This window comes from Antennarius striatus, chromosome 8 (assembly GCF_040054535.1).
Source record: "Antennarius striatus isolate MH-2024 chromosome 8, ASM4005453v1, whole genome shotgun sequence".
Lineage (NCBI taxonomy): Eukaryota > Metazoa > Chordata > Actinopteri > Lophiiformes > Antennariidae > Antennarius > Antennarius striatus.
In genome coordinates this window covers 9999657-10016014 of record NC_090783.1, presented here as the reverse complement: position 1 = coordinate 10016014, position 16358 = coordinate 9999657, and the positions used below count along the sequence as shown (strand labels likewise).

At 42.7% G+C, this 16358-nt stretch overlaps 2 protein-coding genes across 4 annotated transcripts in view; both read right to left on the bottom strand.

The window, feature by feature from the left end:
- Positions 1-239: 239 nt before the first annotated feature.
- LOC137600839 (multidrug and toxin extrusion protein 1-like) lies at positions 240-8902 on the bottom strand. Of its 2 annotated transcripts, XM_068322690.1 has the most exons (16): positions 8644-8902; positions 6402-6503; positions 5898-5966; positions 5530-5678; positions 5240-5282; positions 5078-5122; positions 4890-4987; positions 3590-3687; positions 2713-2894; positions 2503-2611; positions 2306-2381; positions 1752-1821; positions 1530-1662; positions 1355-1449; positions 1208-1268; positions 241-1126 (listed from the first exon to the last, which is right to left on the bottom strand). In XM_068322690.1, exons 1-16 carry the CDS (start codon positions 8818-8820, stop codon positions 909-911), a joined length of 1725 nt encoding a protein of 574 aa, XP_068178791.1. In that variant the 5' UTR covers positions 8821-8902; the 3' UTR covers positions 241-908. The 2 variants fall into 2 exon arrangements, with proteins under 2 accessions (XP_068178792.1, XP_068178791.1); XM_068322691.1 differs by lacking the exon at positions 5898-5966 and having other exon boundaries at positions 240-1126.
- Positions 8903-10811: 1909 nt separating this feature from the next.
- Positions 10812-16358, bottom strand: part of LOC137600725 (FERM and PDZ domain-containing protein 1) — a 33374-nt gene continuing 27827 nt past the window's right edge. For both annotated transcript variants that reach the window (XM_068322495.1, XM_068322496.1), the window contains exon 16: positions 10812-15939. In XM_068322495.1, coding sequence (XP_068178596.1) covers positions 12560-15939 — 3380 coding nt within the window. In that variant the 3' untranslated portion in view covers positions 10812-12559. The remainder of the gene's footprint in view (positions 15940-16358) is intronic.

Here is a 16358-nt window from a genome sequence, read left to right as displayed (position 1 = left end):
TAAGTGAAGCCAGATAAGTAGGAGGAAGCCCGGCTAGGTTGATCAAGCTTTATGGTACAGGCCTCTGGTGTGCTTCATCGAACTTGAGAAAGCCTACTGGTATCTTTGGAAGCCTGATAAGAACCAAACCTCCAAATGAAAGGAAAATCTGTCTAATTACGATTTGCAACTACTTCTCGAAAGTGGTTTCAATCTGTCTAGCAAAAACAATCTGAAAGAAGTAGACAAGTGACAAAGGAATATTTTTGATTCTGAAATATGACTTATAATTAAACATCAATGAAACAGGTTTATCATTTTACTTTTTATACAGATGAAAGTTGACTTTGACAAGAATAGTACTCATTATGGGCAATACTTTTAATGTATTGCTTTCACACAAATCTTTGTATTTGGCAGACAAACACTCACCAATGCTGACAAGAGACAAAAGACATAAGAAGGGTGGAAGAAATCAATGTTTACATTACATTATCATTACCACTACTGGATCTAGAGCTAAAATTACTGTACAGCGTATCATGTCTGTACTAAAATAATACCTAATATCACTAATACCTAATACCACTTCTCTTTAAAGTGACTGCACTTTATATCTTTATCTTCAGATATATCTGAACCCAAAATACTTTGTGTAAACAAAATGTTCTCATCAAATCACCTTATAGATTCTTGGTTATTCCACCTTTATTGCTGTGTTTACTTCAGCTCTCTGTCGCTGACTGGTTCTTCACTTCTACAGTATATGTAGGGTAAAAATGCTGACTCGGGATCTGCGGTAAGGCTGACAGAATGAGTCACCAAAGTCCCTTTGGAGTCACACTCCAAAGGGACTTTGCATCAGTGTGAAAATATTGTTTATGCCATGAATCTTGACGAGTGCTGACCCGACTGGTGGCTTTGCATCTTCAGAGGGTTCCTTTCAGTAGCATCACCAGGATGTCACTGATCACGATTCCAGCGATTAGGATGCCAATCATGAGCAGCAAAGTGAGGCCACGCCGTAAAACCAGCTGTCGGAGCGGGAGGGTCTCTCCTACCGTAACGACTCCAGATTTATTCTGGTCTGGAATACAAACCTCCTCAGCACTCTCGACATTGACTGAATTCTGGTTCTGATTGGCATCTGGAGGTTTGAAGAGTAATTTTTAATTCAAGAATGTGTTGTGTCAGGATGTTTAAGTATTTCATGTTTGACTAAGCTTACCTGTAGTTTCCATCCTGTCCATTTCATTTTCTTCCTTCTGAACTCCAGCCCTCACAAGAGCCTGATCAGCGTCATTCGAGACACTTGTTAACATCAGCTTTTAGTTTCAAATATGCCTCGACGTTTTTGTGTAAAATAGAACCTCACCTCTTCAGCAGCCTTCTTCCAGTTCATTCTGCAAACAAATGTGAGGAAGAAGCTGGACTGCATTAACACACAGATGCAGAGGCCGATCCAGAGTCCTTTTCAAAGACAAGAGCTCATTGGTTTTCTTGAAGGCCAGCAGATGATGAGTAATTGTACATTGATGGTGTGCTCTTACCAACAATGCCCATGTCTGTTGCAAACATCAGGGACACTCCAATAGGAGTACCAATGACGTAGTACCCCAACAGGCTACCCACAGCACCAACGGTCGGTTTACCTGCGCCCCTAAGAACACCTCCATTCACGCCCTGATGACGTCAACCACACTAGAGTCATATTCTTTCTTTGTCCGTCTTGCTCTGAAAACTTTGGAACTTTTGAAAAAGGTCTTTCTCACCGAAAGAGCGTCAGCCATATGTGTGAAACAAAAGATGATCATCACATCAGCTACCCTTCGCACAATGTCTCTGAAGAACAGGGCAGTTAAGTAACAATGTCAGTACACACAAAGAAATGAAGGCACTGCATAAGAAGGTGGTCAAAGATAACATGATGAGCAATGTTGATTTTATTGCTGTCTAACTTTAAGAACTCCAAATCTATGAAAACACCTGCCCATCACCTCAGCCAACCGGCTGGCCACAGCCACAGGTACACAACGTAAATATTCATGTTATAATCAATGACTCCTCTTCATAACATGTAATTTCATTTTAAATTGTGCTTAGATGTGCTTATGATAAATGGGGCTATGTATATCAAAGGAAGTTTGTTAATTCAATATTATTCTTCACTATTATCATTTATGCAACAATTAATTGAAAGTCAAAATTTTCACGGTGAGAGATTTTTAGGTACAATTATAGGTCTGACAAACAATTTTCAAAGACGGCAAAAGAAATGTGGTTTAAAGATATGGGAATGAACTACAGTATGAACATCTTTACTCACTGCTCTGAGGTGAAAATATATCCAATGAAATTTCTGGCAATGCAAAGACTGCCTCCGACCAAACAAGCGATGATGACTGCCGTTAGAAAAAGGAAAACAATCAAACAAACCAGTGTATTTGAAACAATTTATAATGATGTGATAATCACCAGGAAGGAAGTGAGCATAAAAATATGTGAGTCAGAGTTGGTTCTTACATGCACAGATAAGGAGGACTCTGCAGGACAGCTTAGCCTGCTCAGGGTTTCCTGCACCAAGAGCGTTCCCAACTCGTACGCTGGCGGCAGCAGAGAGTCCCAGTGGGATCTATTGAAAAACAGAGAAGTCTTCATCAAAGGTCAATTAAAACTACTTCTTTATATCTTTGATCAATGTGTCATCGTAATAACAACATTTAAAGGAGTTACCATGTAGGCTACCACTGTCAGCTCATACAGTATCGTCTGAGCCCCCAGCTCAGTCTTGCTGATGACTCCAGCCAGGAATGCTGCTATTTCAAACATCCACCACTCCAAGCAAAGCATCAGCATACAGGGGATGGCCAGCTGGATGAAGGGGCCCCATTCCTGCAGGCAGTCCAGGGACCAACCTGTCGGTCAGAGATTAAGGGTCGTGAGTTTGGCCAGGGTCCAAACTTTGGACATGGTCCAGTCCAATGCCAGACTCTCTTGACTGTGTGCTATCCTATACAAACAATCCATAACGATGTGGGTTTTTTTAAATTTCATGTACTCATTTAATCCCCGATGGGAAATTAGTGGCACACTCTAGTTAATCAAATCAAATCACATGCATATGTTAGTGTGTACAGGCCCTGGACAAACAAACACACACAGGGGGCCTGTATGCATGCAGACGGAGGTAGATTGGCGACAGCTCCTGCATGATGCACCCCAAATGAGCAACTTGTAAGGTGGCTTGCTCAAGGGCGCCTCGGCAGTGCTCCAGAGGTGAGCTGACAGCTCCCATTATCAGTTCACCTCCAGGTGTTTTTTTGGGCAAGAGCGGGAATCCTACCGCCAATCTCAGAACATTGGACGACCCGCTCTACCGCGCGCTCTGCCACTGAGCCACTGCCGCACCGCCATTGTTGCCATGACTTTATATTTTTCTACATCATGTAGAAACAGAATGAAGCCATTTTATTAAAACATTAGATATCAAACTGTGTAAAATTTTAAAAGATGTGGTAAAAGCAAGTAAAATCCATGGACAGAAATAGTTATTAAGTCTACACCATAGGAAAATACTAAGCATAATGATTGCCATGAGTAAACAACTGACCTCCCCAAGTGGCCTTATGTAGACCCCTCACGCAGATGTAGATGTATAAGACCGTAGCCAGCAGATACTGTGAGATGGCATTGGCTGCTGCAGATCCACTTAAAGGGAAGGAATGGAGACGTTAGATCAAGAAGCAAAAGGAGAAATAACTAAAAGTATGTTTACAACAGACGTTCACAGCTAAGAAACTAGTCTAAGTTTTCACCATTCCTAAAACCTGATGGCAGTTCAGGCTCCAATAATAGAAGCTAAATCATGTTGACCAACAAGACTGAATAAATGTCCCCAGTGCAACCACAAAAAATAAAGTCTGCATTCGTGAAATATTGATTATTGGGGTGGCAGTGGCTCAGCGGTAGAGCATTCGTCTTGAAGACAGGATCACCCAGCCATCGGGGGTTCGAATCCTGCTCCTGCCAGAACATCAGAGTGTGAGTTGACGGTGGGAGGTGTCGGCTCACCTCCCAGCCACTGCCGAGGCACCCTTGAGCAAGGCGCCGTCCCCCCTACAAGATGCTCATTGGGGTGCCACCCTCGTCTCCGACCCGTCACTCCACCTCCCTTGTACCTCTGTATGTCCTCTCTCTGTATACTAATTGCATGCCTACAGGCCCCTAGTGTGTGCTGTGTTCAGGGGCCTGTAACCTGTAACCCCCGTGTGTAATTAACACATATATGTACATGTGTGGGTGAAGTGAAAAAGAATTTCCCCAAGAGGGACGAATAAAGGACTGATTATTATTATTAAATTGGAAGTTTGCTTACATAATTTTGTATTGGAACAGCTGTATTGTGTGACTGCACAGAAAGTCCATCTACTGAAGTCCATCTACTGTGACATGTTAATATTAAGAAATGATTTGCCAAAGGCTTTGGACCATAGCTCCTTGTTAGAGGGGACAACTTGTTGGTTTCCAAATAGATTAACTACTAGAATAAAGTGCATCCACTTTGCTGAGGACTCCTCTCCTTCCCTACCTGTGTCATAAGGTGTTCCCCAGGGTTGTATGGTAGGACACCTGCTGTTCTCCATGCATGTGGATTGCTGTGTTAACTAATGAAATGCTGATTTACTCCCCCCCCCCCCACTTTTCTATTGCTCAAAACCTATGGTTGTGCAAACCCTTGGATTTCGGCAGACAGATTTGGATGTTGTTTAGCCTCTGATGATATATTTAACAATCTTCACCTCAGTTCAATTCAGTAACATGTTGATCACTGTAAAAATGTGTGATAACTTCTGAGATAATTGAGTGCGCTACGAATAATCTTTGCTACAAAATTAAAAGGGAAAACTCACGCCACACCCAACTGCAGTTGGAACAGAAGAATGTAATTGAAGATTGCATTGAAGATATTCCCAACTGCTCCAGCAATAACCTGAGGCCATATAATTCCCTGTGAACCACAACACAACCTTTAGTCAATAATATTTTGATAAAGACAATCCAGCCAATAACCCAGACTAAAATGCATAAATAGATTTACCTGATTTTGAAGGTACCTCCCTTGCAGTTGGTACATAAACGCTGCCTGAAAAAGGAAACAATCGATGAAGGTGAAGCTCAGGATCCAGACCCAACTGAACCAGTTCTGTGAAAGGCTCATGTATGATGTGATTATCTTCATGATAGAATGCACCAAACTCACCGGCAGGGAAGGCATGAAGATCTTCACGTACAGCTGCGTCAGACTTCATGCAGAAACACAACAATTTAAATTAAAATGTGTGACACAAACAAAAACATTGGGATGGATAAATGAATGATTCCACAGGAATGTTTCCATGACAGGAATGTTCCCTGGCACAGTTGCTGCCTTCTTTTTTCTATCATCTCTAAACTCTCACAACAGACTTCCAATGTAGATACAAACCAGTTTTTCAGCACTGTCAACAAATGAGTTCCTGAAAATGTGGATTGTTCTGAAAGTGTTCTGACCTGGCGACCTCTGGGCTCTGTCTAACGCCAAGCAGGAGGGGTTCTGTGTTGATGAGGACGGCCCAGCAGGGGAAACAAGCCAGCAGCAGGATCAGAATCCCCCTCTGAAGAATGACCCCCACACGCTTCAAGTTACCACTCCCATACGTCTGCAGGTAGACAGATGAAGCAACCGGTTTGGAAAACAAGCATCACACCGACAGCAAGCTATAACTGCTCAAAGAAAACCAACTTGATACTAAAGCTCATGCATGATTTGTTTTAATGGAGACCTGGGACGACCTGGAAACCCAGCAGTAGAGTGGTTGACCCTGATCTTAGGTCAGATTAATATCAAATGAGGTGAAGTAAGGTCTGGTGAGGGTTACCTGAGATATCAGGGTATCACAAGTTAAAGACAGACCCGTACCGATGGTGACACCAGTGACATTAATCACCTGAAATAAAGAATGCAATTTAGCAAATGACATTTATAGCAAAAGGGGCATTGTTTGACTATTTGAGAGTTAAAGAGGAGAACATAAAAATTATAAAACAATGGGGAATAAAATTAAGATAAAGATGCTATTTTGAAGGAGTGGAACAATGAAACCAGTGATCTACATCGAAGAATTCATAAGAACATCTTTATAAAACAAAGATTTAAATGTGTGTCTGTGGCCTCCTTTGATCATTGGGTTTTAGAACTTGTGAGAAGTCCAACATTTATCATCATTGAGACAGAAAAATTTCTAATGTTTATGTGATGTGACAGGGACATAAAGCTGTAGATCATCTGCATAACGTGGTAAGAGACATAATGGTTCTGGATGGGACTAATCACGTATATAAAGAAGGTAGGCTACGAGTACAGGTACATCAAGTCTTCTCACCGCAATCGACAAGGACACAGCTGCCAGCTCGGTTTTCCCCAGGTGACCACAGAAGACGGTGCTCACAAAACTGATCATGAAGCTCATGGACTGGGAAATGATCTGGAAGATCAAACATACAGGATACACGTCACTCCATCTACTTTTCATGCAAATTCTAGATAAATACATGTAAAAATCCAGGGCATGTAATTGTAAATCACTATTTACATCTAACTTCCCCAAACTCACAATGGTGAAGAAATCATTTAAAACATGGTAGTACTTCAGCCAGCTGCAGTAAAAACCGTTAAAAGTCATTGCACTACTAGTAAAACAGGTTGAAATTGTTTTACTATTCAACCTGTTCAACCTGTCTGCTAATATTCACTGAACAATAGTGAGTAGTAGCAGACCTTCCAAAATAACATAAGAGGTAAGATAGAACTTTATTAATCCTGAGGGAATATCTGGTCCCAGGTTACTCCAAAGAAAAAAGAAAAAGGACAATCAAAAACATAAATATAGATAAATGCACTGAGCAGAATAGAATACAGTAACAATAACAGCAACACAATGAAAACAACAAAACACAAAATAGGCATGAAAAATAAATATTGACTGTTAACTACTGGTCATTAAGTATTGCACAAGGAAGGTAATGTCAGTGGGTGCTGAATGAAAATTTGTGTAAAGGCACAACAAGGGATAATTCAGGAACTCCAAAAAAATACAAAGAAGGCATTTGATGAATCACAGGTGTCTGTCACCCAACAGAGATCAGTCTAAGAAACATTAAGAGTCTTCTGAATTTCGACATAACACACCCCGATAACCCTCGAAGCTTTAAGAGAATGAAGTCCAACTGTTTGTGAGACAGAGGTCATGTGACATCTGGTGGAAACCAACAGCGTTGGACAAAAAGAAGGTGAATTTTTGTCATGTGACGAGACAGAAGAGTAACTCCACTCTGAATGGTTGGATTTTAGATGGAAATGGTTTGAATGCAGACCAGAATCCTTTTTAGAAGCTGTGATGGAACCTGAAACAGTTCTGCCCCGGAATCCCGGTTCCTGGTTCCCGTTCAAACTGCTGTACTGGATTATCTCTGAATAAAATTATTATGCAAGTCTTGCATTTTGTGTTTATTCAGGTTGCTATTAGCAAGGTGTGTCATTATTGTATAAACATACAATTGCAGTATTTACATAATATGTAGCTATGGTGTTAATTCTACACGCTGTCCTCATCTGAGTTACTGCCCGTTTTTTTGTAGAGGTTGTTTGAGGACCCAACGCACTTAAGTATGAAATAAAGAATAATCCAAACAATTAATTAAGTTGATGGGCATTGTGTGTGTGTGTCTGTGTGTGTGTGTGTGTGTATGTGTGTGTATGTGTGTGTGTAGCAGCATCCTTCATTAAGTTAAACCTTAACCCAACTCGACTTGCTTCACACCCGAGCTTCTGTCCTTTCCAGTGTTGGAAGGGACGAACTGTGTCCTTGGATAGTCTCCCGTTAAAAAAAACTGCAACAGGTGAACTGGAGATTCTAATGTGACCACAGGTGTAAATGAGGGTGAGAGTGGATCTGCTGTCTTTCAATATGGGATATGATCAGGGGATCATTATCAATGAGAATTGGTTCTTAATTGACTTACCTGGTTAAATAATGGTTAAGTGAACAATGAAAAACACAAACAACACCTAAACATTAACCCCATGAAAATTAGATATATTTTAAAGGACACACAGATTTTTTAAGGAGAAATGGCAGGACATGTGGGAAATGAACGTGACTTGAACCCTCGGCCAAAGTTTCCACAGGATCGATCCAATGCCAACATGAAATAGTAATATTATACTAACACACACACACACACAACACACACACACACACACACACACACACACACACACACACACACACACACACACACACACACACACACACAAACACACACACACACACACACACACACACACACACACACACACACTGCAATTTACAAGACGTCTGCATGGATAACAAGCAGACCTTTTCCAAAATGCAACATTGACGCATCCCGCTGCGGATCCAGTAATTGAGTAAATTCACTGACCCCCCCCCCCCCCCAATCATGGAACGATGTAGAAAATAAAATCCGTCTGAGGGTCATTAGGGTGGCATCACTATCTAACAGTGTGGTTGAACTTAGAAACAAAATTCCATGTAAACCTCCACGCACACAATCCCTCCTAAATGGCGCACAGGTGCGTCTTACCACTGGTCCCGCTAGTTTGAACAGTTCCACGAGCTCATTCCGGTAAATCTCCGGGATGAGGCGCTTCATGCGCCCCAGGCAGGAACCTTCACCGGAGCCCTGAGGAGAAGGACCGGCTTCCAATCCGTTCTTCACCCCCTCCGTGTGATTAACCGCTTCTTTACCGGCAGCAGCCATGACGGGAACAAGTCCTCCACAGGAGACTGAGAGGAGTCGGTGCGTTCCTCCAGGAGGCACCAATGGTTGGAGGTTTATGTGATGGGACCCACAGCAGGACTGGGAGGAGGGTTCATCCACGTGCTCCGAGAGGAGCATCACAAGTGCATCATCAGGTCGTGTTTACTTTGGACGTGATGCAAACACAGCAATTCATACATCATCCAGTGTGTCATAGTACCCAGTACACTCTGAATATTTAATTCATTACTACTGGGAGTCTGCTTGTGCTTTCATGTCCAGTTATTGAAGAGTTAAAATGAAATCCAGAGACAGAAGGAGGAAACTCAGGAGTCTGATGTATTAGTGATGAGTTAACACAAGGCAACAAACAGGACACACTAAACTACACAAACTTATTGTGTTTTTATGGACAGCACAATTAAACTTCATCATCCCAGAGGGAAAATTTTGTTTAAAGAGCACAATAGTGGCATGCAAGGAGAGAGAGTTGAAGTCAGGTGGCTGCTGAAAAAAAGGGTTTGTCCCCGCTTTAGGCCAAATGTTTTCCTGAAATTTATCCCAGGTTTAAGAGAAACGTCTTTGAATCATCACTTTAACTGATTCAGTGTCTTGGTAGTTACTACATTAATAGTAGTATTAAAGCATTACAGAAGGAAGTTCCATGAACTTGCATACAAAAATAAAGTTTTAGAAACCTTGTTAATGTTTACAAAAACATTCTTATGAGGTAAAAATGTCTGACCCTTTCGAGATGATCTGAACATTTTAACTTGCAAGTTACTGGTTACATGTGCAGTAGTCAGGGTTAAGATCATGATTAACAATGTCAGGCTTCTACATCAAATGATCTCTGAAAAAAAAACTGCATTGATTGCCGTGTTCCTACATGTATGGAACAGAACAGGAGCGTGACGTAAATAGGACTTTGAGTAGTGTCACTAAAACAGAAGGTGACAGAAACAACACGTGAGGGTGGACAGGAGAGTAATGTTTTCTTAAGCGAAGTGTCTGCTTTATAATTAACCAGGTGGCAACTGATGAGCGTAATAGAAGGACTATTGTTGAAGCTTAAAGTGCATGCAAATAAGTTATTTTCATCCGTCTATTGTGTAACTGGAGTCATAAGCAGCGTTCATCAAAGTGTTTATTTAATTCCGGTTAATGATAAAAGAAAAGGAAAAACCGGTTAATTGTAAACAGGTATCATTAAGAAAAGCTCAGGGCTTATGCATCAGCACGTTGAAGGACCTGGACTGTTTCCATCAGAGCAGGGAGGTGAAGCCTCTTGAACCCACTGACGTTTTTGGAGACCAACGAAACTTCCAATGACGAGGGTGGGATGAAAACTGCTGTTAATAAAGTTGAACAGTGAACAGTTCATGTGCTGACGAGGTGTCATGTACTCTATGCATTGGTTGGTGAACATACACACGTGTGTGTTATGACAATCAGTCACCTCCGTACAGCAGTTGTTACCGTATTTGATGTGCACAGTGTACTTCAGTAAAGGATTAGTCCAAAACCACACTGTAAAAGTCCATCATACGATGGTTGCACACAGAGTAGGAAGTGCAAAGTCTAAAAATATTAGTTTGATTGACGCTTAAGGGTCAAATATTTTTAATCCAGGGTCAAAGTTCAACAGAAATGCTTATCTTTGATTTATGTAAGGTACTTCATTTAAGGATTACACAAAAACAATGTGGTAAAAGTCCTTCACATTGATATGATGGTGTGACCTATTCCCCCCTCCAAAAAAAACTTTAATGGTTGTCTAAATTTGACAAACAAATTAACAATAAAATTGCATTTTTGTGTGAACACAGAATTAAAAAATAGTTCCTACTTCAGAAGCATCACTTGTTGTACAAGAAACTTTTCAGAAACTTTCTTTGTGGAAACTAAAGACAGGAATGAAAATTTATCACAAGTCCATCTGGAAACGTGTCTAATCGAACAAGAAAAGGAACGGCAGAGAGAAAGTCTTGACATTGTTTTTAATACATACTGGGAGTTGAACATTACAAAGCAAGAGCAGACATCACCATTCAGTCATTAAACAATAAAATCCCTGATGAAACAACAATGCATGTTATGCCTTATGCATGCTGTGTGAGCACAGATGCATGATTTAGAAAAGGGATTGAATTTGTCTGGTCATTCACTTCCTTTGGGGAAGAAAATACTTTCTTTTATTTTGCAACCTCCACACACAAAACATGCGTTATACAGTATGTTTCATTTGGCATGATGACACATAAGCACAGAAACACTGCTTGTGAGTAAGTTGTGTTCCTCGCACTGCAGTGGTGAAATTAAATCTCTGGTGAACATGCAAGTCCAGTGTGCATTGGTTGTTTGGATTTTAGGAACATTCCGAGTAAAAATGCTGTACAACAGCTTATTAACAACGCTGAACTCGGCATAAATCTGTGTTAAGAATGTGTTGCATTCATGGACCACCGATGGGAGGTTGTCAGCCAATGAATGAGTCGCTTCAGGAGCTAAAAAGCACATGTAGACAATATCTACTATCTGTAGGGGACTGGGTGTCGGAATGCACTTCGTGTAAGCGACATGGACAAAAGGTGTAGGCTATCATTAGACACCTATGATGCTTTAAGTCATTGTATCATGAACACGTTGTAATCCGCAGAAATGAGAGAATGATTCCAGTGTTGGTTGACAGCCACGTCACGTTCTACTCCAGGATTCACCGTTTAAACAGAAGCTGTGAAGAGAGTGAGCCAACGAACAAGAGGAAGGCTTCCATCTGAAGTAACTGTCTGTGCAAAATGACCACGGATTGATTGCATAAAGGACTAATTGGTCTGCTTTGTAAAGTCGTCTGCATTCTGCAACTGGATTTATAAAACTGAAAACACAATCATCAAGCTTTTTGTCCCACTAGTATTTGGTTTTGTAAACATTCAAAAATTTCTTCTCTCTTACACACACACAGTGTGATTGGATGGTTCGAAATTTGTGTTAATAAGCAACGTAATAGATGTACCTAATACAGAGAGAGAAGAGTGAGAGAGAGAGAGAGAGAGAGAGAGAGAGAGAGAGAGAGAGAGAGAGAGAGAGAGAGAGAGTGTGTGTGTGTGTGTGTGTGTGTGTGTGTGTGTGTGTGTGTGTGTGTGTGTGTGTGTGTGTGTGTGTGTGTGTGTGTGTGTGTGTGAATGAATGAGAGAGGCCAGCCAAACAAAAGGCCTGTGAATGAAAAGAATTAGATGGTGACTGGTTTCGAGGTTGTGTGCTTCTGTCTATGTGCAAAAGGGCTGGTCTGATCCCAAGCTTTGTCTGTAAACAAACGTCTCCCGTCCTCATCTTTACATTCCTTTCTCACTGTAGCAACTCTTCCATTGAATAACCAAATAAATAAATGTAATAAATAACAGAGAATACATTCAAATACAGAAGTTCCTCAGTAACAAAGCAGGTTCTGCTTTTGCAGCTTGCACCACTCCTTCAGTTTGGTTGCTGTGGGCTCTACGTGCACAGGAAAAAGTCCGTAACCACATGCACTTCAACTATCTCAAACCGGTTCTATGATGTTGAGATCTATTTTGTCATGGAACTCAGAGACACTAATGGTCATAGTCTGTCTCAAACACAGGACCCGGGTCTGTCCCTGCCTCCGTCTGCGGCCGATGTGGACTCACCGGCGACCTCAGGTGTCGCAGGTCACACATCAAAGGTTGTTTGAAGATCCTCTTGGTGATTTTTGGTCTGCTCATAATGCGGTGAGGGTACGGAACAGCTGGGTGAGGCAGAACACGGAGGCGGTGAGCGCAGTACACTGTTTGGCTAACAGCTTGGCGCTCAAGTCCTGGCAGCTGCGCTTGCTGCTAGCTCGCTCTGCTGCCAGACAGAAGTCCCTGAACGAACGGGCCACATCTGCCAGACCTGCAACGGCCTCAGCGTTCCTACGGTCACACCTGTCACAACCTGAGAACCAGAGGCAAATACCTGCCAACTCAACCAGGGTACGGAAACTTTCAGCTAGTGAGTGAAGCATCTCGTCTGGGCTCTGTCCAATCCCCGCTACCTTCTGGCAGTCGGACATTAGCCGTCGCGCCTCTAGCTGGAGCAACCGTTTGTTTTCCGTAAAGTGGGCTGGGCATGTGTCTCTTGGGTGGCGACCTGCTTGCCTTGTCACAGATCGGTCAACACCACTACTTTCTAAAGTGGATAAGAGCTGGTCTACGTCAAGACGGAGTACTTGGAACCCTGCAGGCGGTTCTGGGTAGCAGTGCTGACCAAGTCGACCAATGGTATCCTTGGGTGTTTGGGACAGGAAACAATCTGAGGCATCAGAAAGAGGCGAGAGGAGAGGGCTGAGTTCAGAGGTGGAGGAGAAAAGGATGGAGTGTGGGAAGGTAGAAGAGTTGGTAGAAGAGGTGGAGAGAAAAGAGGGAACAGGTGGGGAGGCCATGAGAGGAAGACCTGCTCCAGAAGTCTGAGTCAAGCTGCTGCTCTGTGTCCGGCAGGAGAACTCGTACACCGTCAGCTCGTCATCGAAGCTGTCGCCTTCGCCGAAACAGTTGGCATAGACCGGGGGGCAACCACAGGCGTCCAGGGGCAACTGCATCCCCTCCATAACCGTCTCACACTGGGATGTAAGCACTGCACTACAGCCGAACTCAGATTTCAAGGAAGGACTGTTTCCAATCTCAGCTGGAGTCTTTGTCTGAGATGGATCCTGGCAGATGGAGAACACTTTGCAACCTGATGAGACAGGCTCAATAGGCCTACAAAGATCTACTAAAGGCCTACTGCTACTGCTTTGCCTCACTTTCTGTGGCTGACTATGAAAAGGAAGTCCTGGCCCGTTTAGATTCTGTGTTGTCACCACTATTTGAGACGAGACAGAGGGTGAAGCATCTTTTACAGGGCCTGGTCTGTCTTTCAGGTCTAGATTGTCTCTTTGGAAGCTGTTTATGGAGGCTGGGGGTTTCGTTATTGGTCCTGGCGTGTTCTCCATAGGTCCAGTGTACAGAGGAATAATCTGTTGGGCTTTGGGCTCCGTTTGAACAGATAAAGAAGAGGATAGTTCCTTCCCCTCTGGCACTGAATGAATACTCGGTTCCAAGGTTGTCTCGTTAAAGAACTCCTCATCCACCTCTGATCCTGTAACGGTTGTATCTGAGTTGTCAGACTCCACTGATTCTGCAGTTGTGCTCATTTCAAAGTCTTTTGCTTGTGTGACTTCATGAACGTCTGAAATGATGATCTCAACATTGGTCTGATTGTTGTCCTCGGCGGGACTCTGAGCCACATTTCCTACCCCAGCTTGGCTGAGGGTTTCCTGGGATCTGGATAAATACAGGGGCAACTTTTGAATCTTTCCCCTCAGTGTGGAGGCAGATAAGAGACCCATAAAGCTTGGGGAATAGGGCTGGAAGAGAAAATGAGTCGTAGTAGGAGGTGGAGGGTCCTTGGGAAGACTGTGGATTGTGTCTTCATCAGCTTTTGCTGAAGGGGGACAAGGTAAATCATCATTATCTTTGGTGCTGGGCATGGTGGGTTTGCTTCTGGGTTTGTCTTTGGTTTGATTCGAAAATGAAGCATTTTGAGATGTAACCTCACTTCTTGATTGACTACATGAATGAAATGAAGAAGGAGTGACACTTATTGCAAGTCCAAGCTTTGCATCAGTGGAGTTCATAGAGTAGTCAGTATTAACAGACTTACCTGTCTGAGGTTCAGCATCACCTTTGTCTGCAGTAGCTGAATTAGCATTGGTGCTATGTTTCATAACAGCAGACCTGTCATATTTGTTGTCACTCAAACTATAATTTAAGGAATTGCTCACATCATCGTCATAGAAAACATTGTCTGAATTGGTGCTGTCTGTGACTTTGTCGCTGTAAGTCATTGTTGAACTGACAGTGCTGATGGCTTCATCCTCATTAATGCCAGTGGTAACTTCTAAATATATCCCTGATTTGTTGGGTAGCGCTTGCTGGCTTGGTGACATCTTCTTTGAATTATGTGAAGATATTTGGGTTGAACTTCTCAAGTTTTCCTTGGCTCTTTCTATCAGCAAACAGTCCCTTTGGGTTTTGTGATCTGGTATTGGAGGTAGAGGAGATGAGGGTGGAGGTGGTGTTGGGTATGCCAGTGGGTTGGACATCACATACGCGCCTTTCATGTGTGAGATTTCCTCTGGGGCAATCTGATGGGCTTCCAAAAGGCCATTGCCACTTGTTTTACTCCCATCAATCAAACAGGCATATTGGGGAACTTGGGCCTTTGGCTGCCTTTCAGAACCAACAAGTGGCCTCGTTGACTTGACTGATGTTCCTTTCCCTTCATCTTCCTTGTCTTCCTTCCCCACATCTTCTTCTGTGATTTCTGGTAAAAACATACAACTAGTGAAAAACCCTTTCCCTGGTATACCTATTGAGTCCTCCATTTCTCCATCTTCTTTCCCTTCACTAATCTCTCCATGTCCCTCTTCTTCCTTTCCGTCACCCCTTCGATCAGTGCACTCCTTCCCATCTGGATCCACCCGGCAACGGACGATGGTGATAGAAGACGGTGACTTCACCAGGTCTGTGACCGATTTGGATTCCATTGAGTCAGGCTCCATTTCCATTTCTTGGTTCCTGGTCCTGCAGGGGAGCTCTGGGTCTTTAGGTGGTTCGTGGGACCCAAATCCACAATGAGGTGCCAGTCCATGCAAGCAGGTCTTAGACAGGATGGGTTTTGTCTCAAGCTGAGCTGGTTCTCCTTCAGCGTGGGTCAGGGAGGAAACAGTCGGACTGGGATTCTCTGTTTGCTCTGAAGGTTCAGGATCTGAACTCAGCATCTGTGCATCACTGACTCCTGCTAAAATTGTCTTATGAGACCTACTGAAGACCGGGTCCTGTTGTGATTCTGGATCTGGCTCTGGGTATGACACCAAAGAGGTGTAATCCGTTTCCATGAAGGAACGGCGCTTACGGGATCTTTTCCTGAGCTGGAACAACGTTTCTCTCATGCCTATTTTGTCTTCTTCTTTTCTGTCCTCCTCTGTTTTGCCATCTTTGTCTGCATCCATCACAGAGACTCTGATGTCACTGAGGCTGAGGATGCTAAGGTGGTCCAGTTTCACCTCTGTGCCAAGACCTGAAAGAAAATAAAACACATCACCAAAAAAAACAGGTGCAAAAACTAGAATGCACACCAAAACTTAAATACGTCCAACTGTATTTTGTCCAACAGAAGCATGTAATAGACATACCGCAAGCAAGTTTCACTCAGTGATGAATTAATCAGTAGTTTTCTTTGTCATGTTAAGTTTGATTGACGGTCTGTCAATAAATATTCATAGTTAAAGTGATTGAAATTTTTTTTCTAATTCCAATTTATTATCTCTAAAATCTTAGGGGTTGTGAGATTTTCCCTCATTTTTACTTTTTTGGTGAAATATCTTTAGATTTTCACCATTTCTTAAATCCAGATCCTGTATTGGGGAACAACTGGTTTAATCTTAATTTTTAAGGGTGGCACTGAGGTCCGAACGCTTCAAAACCTCAATCTGTCAT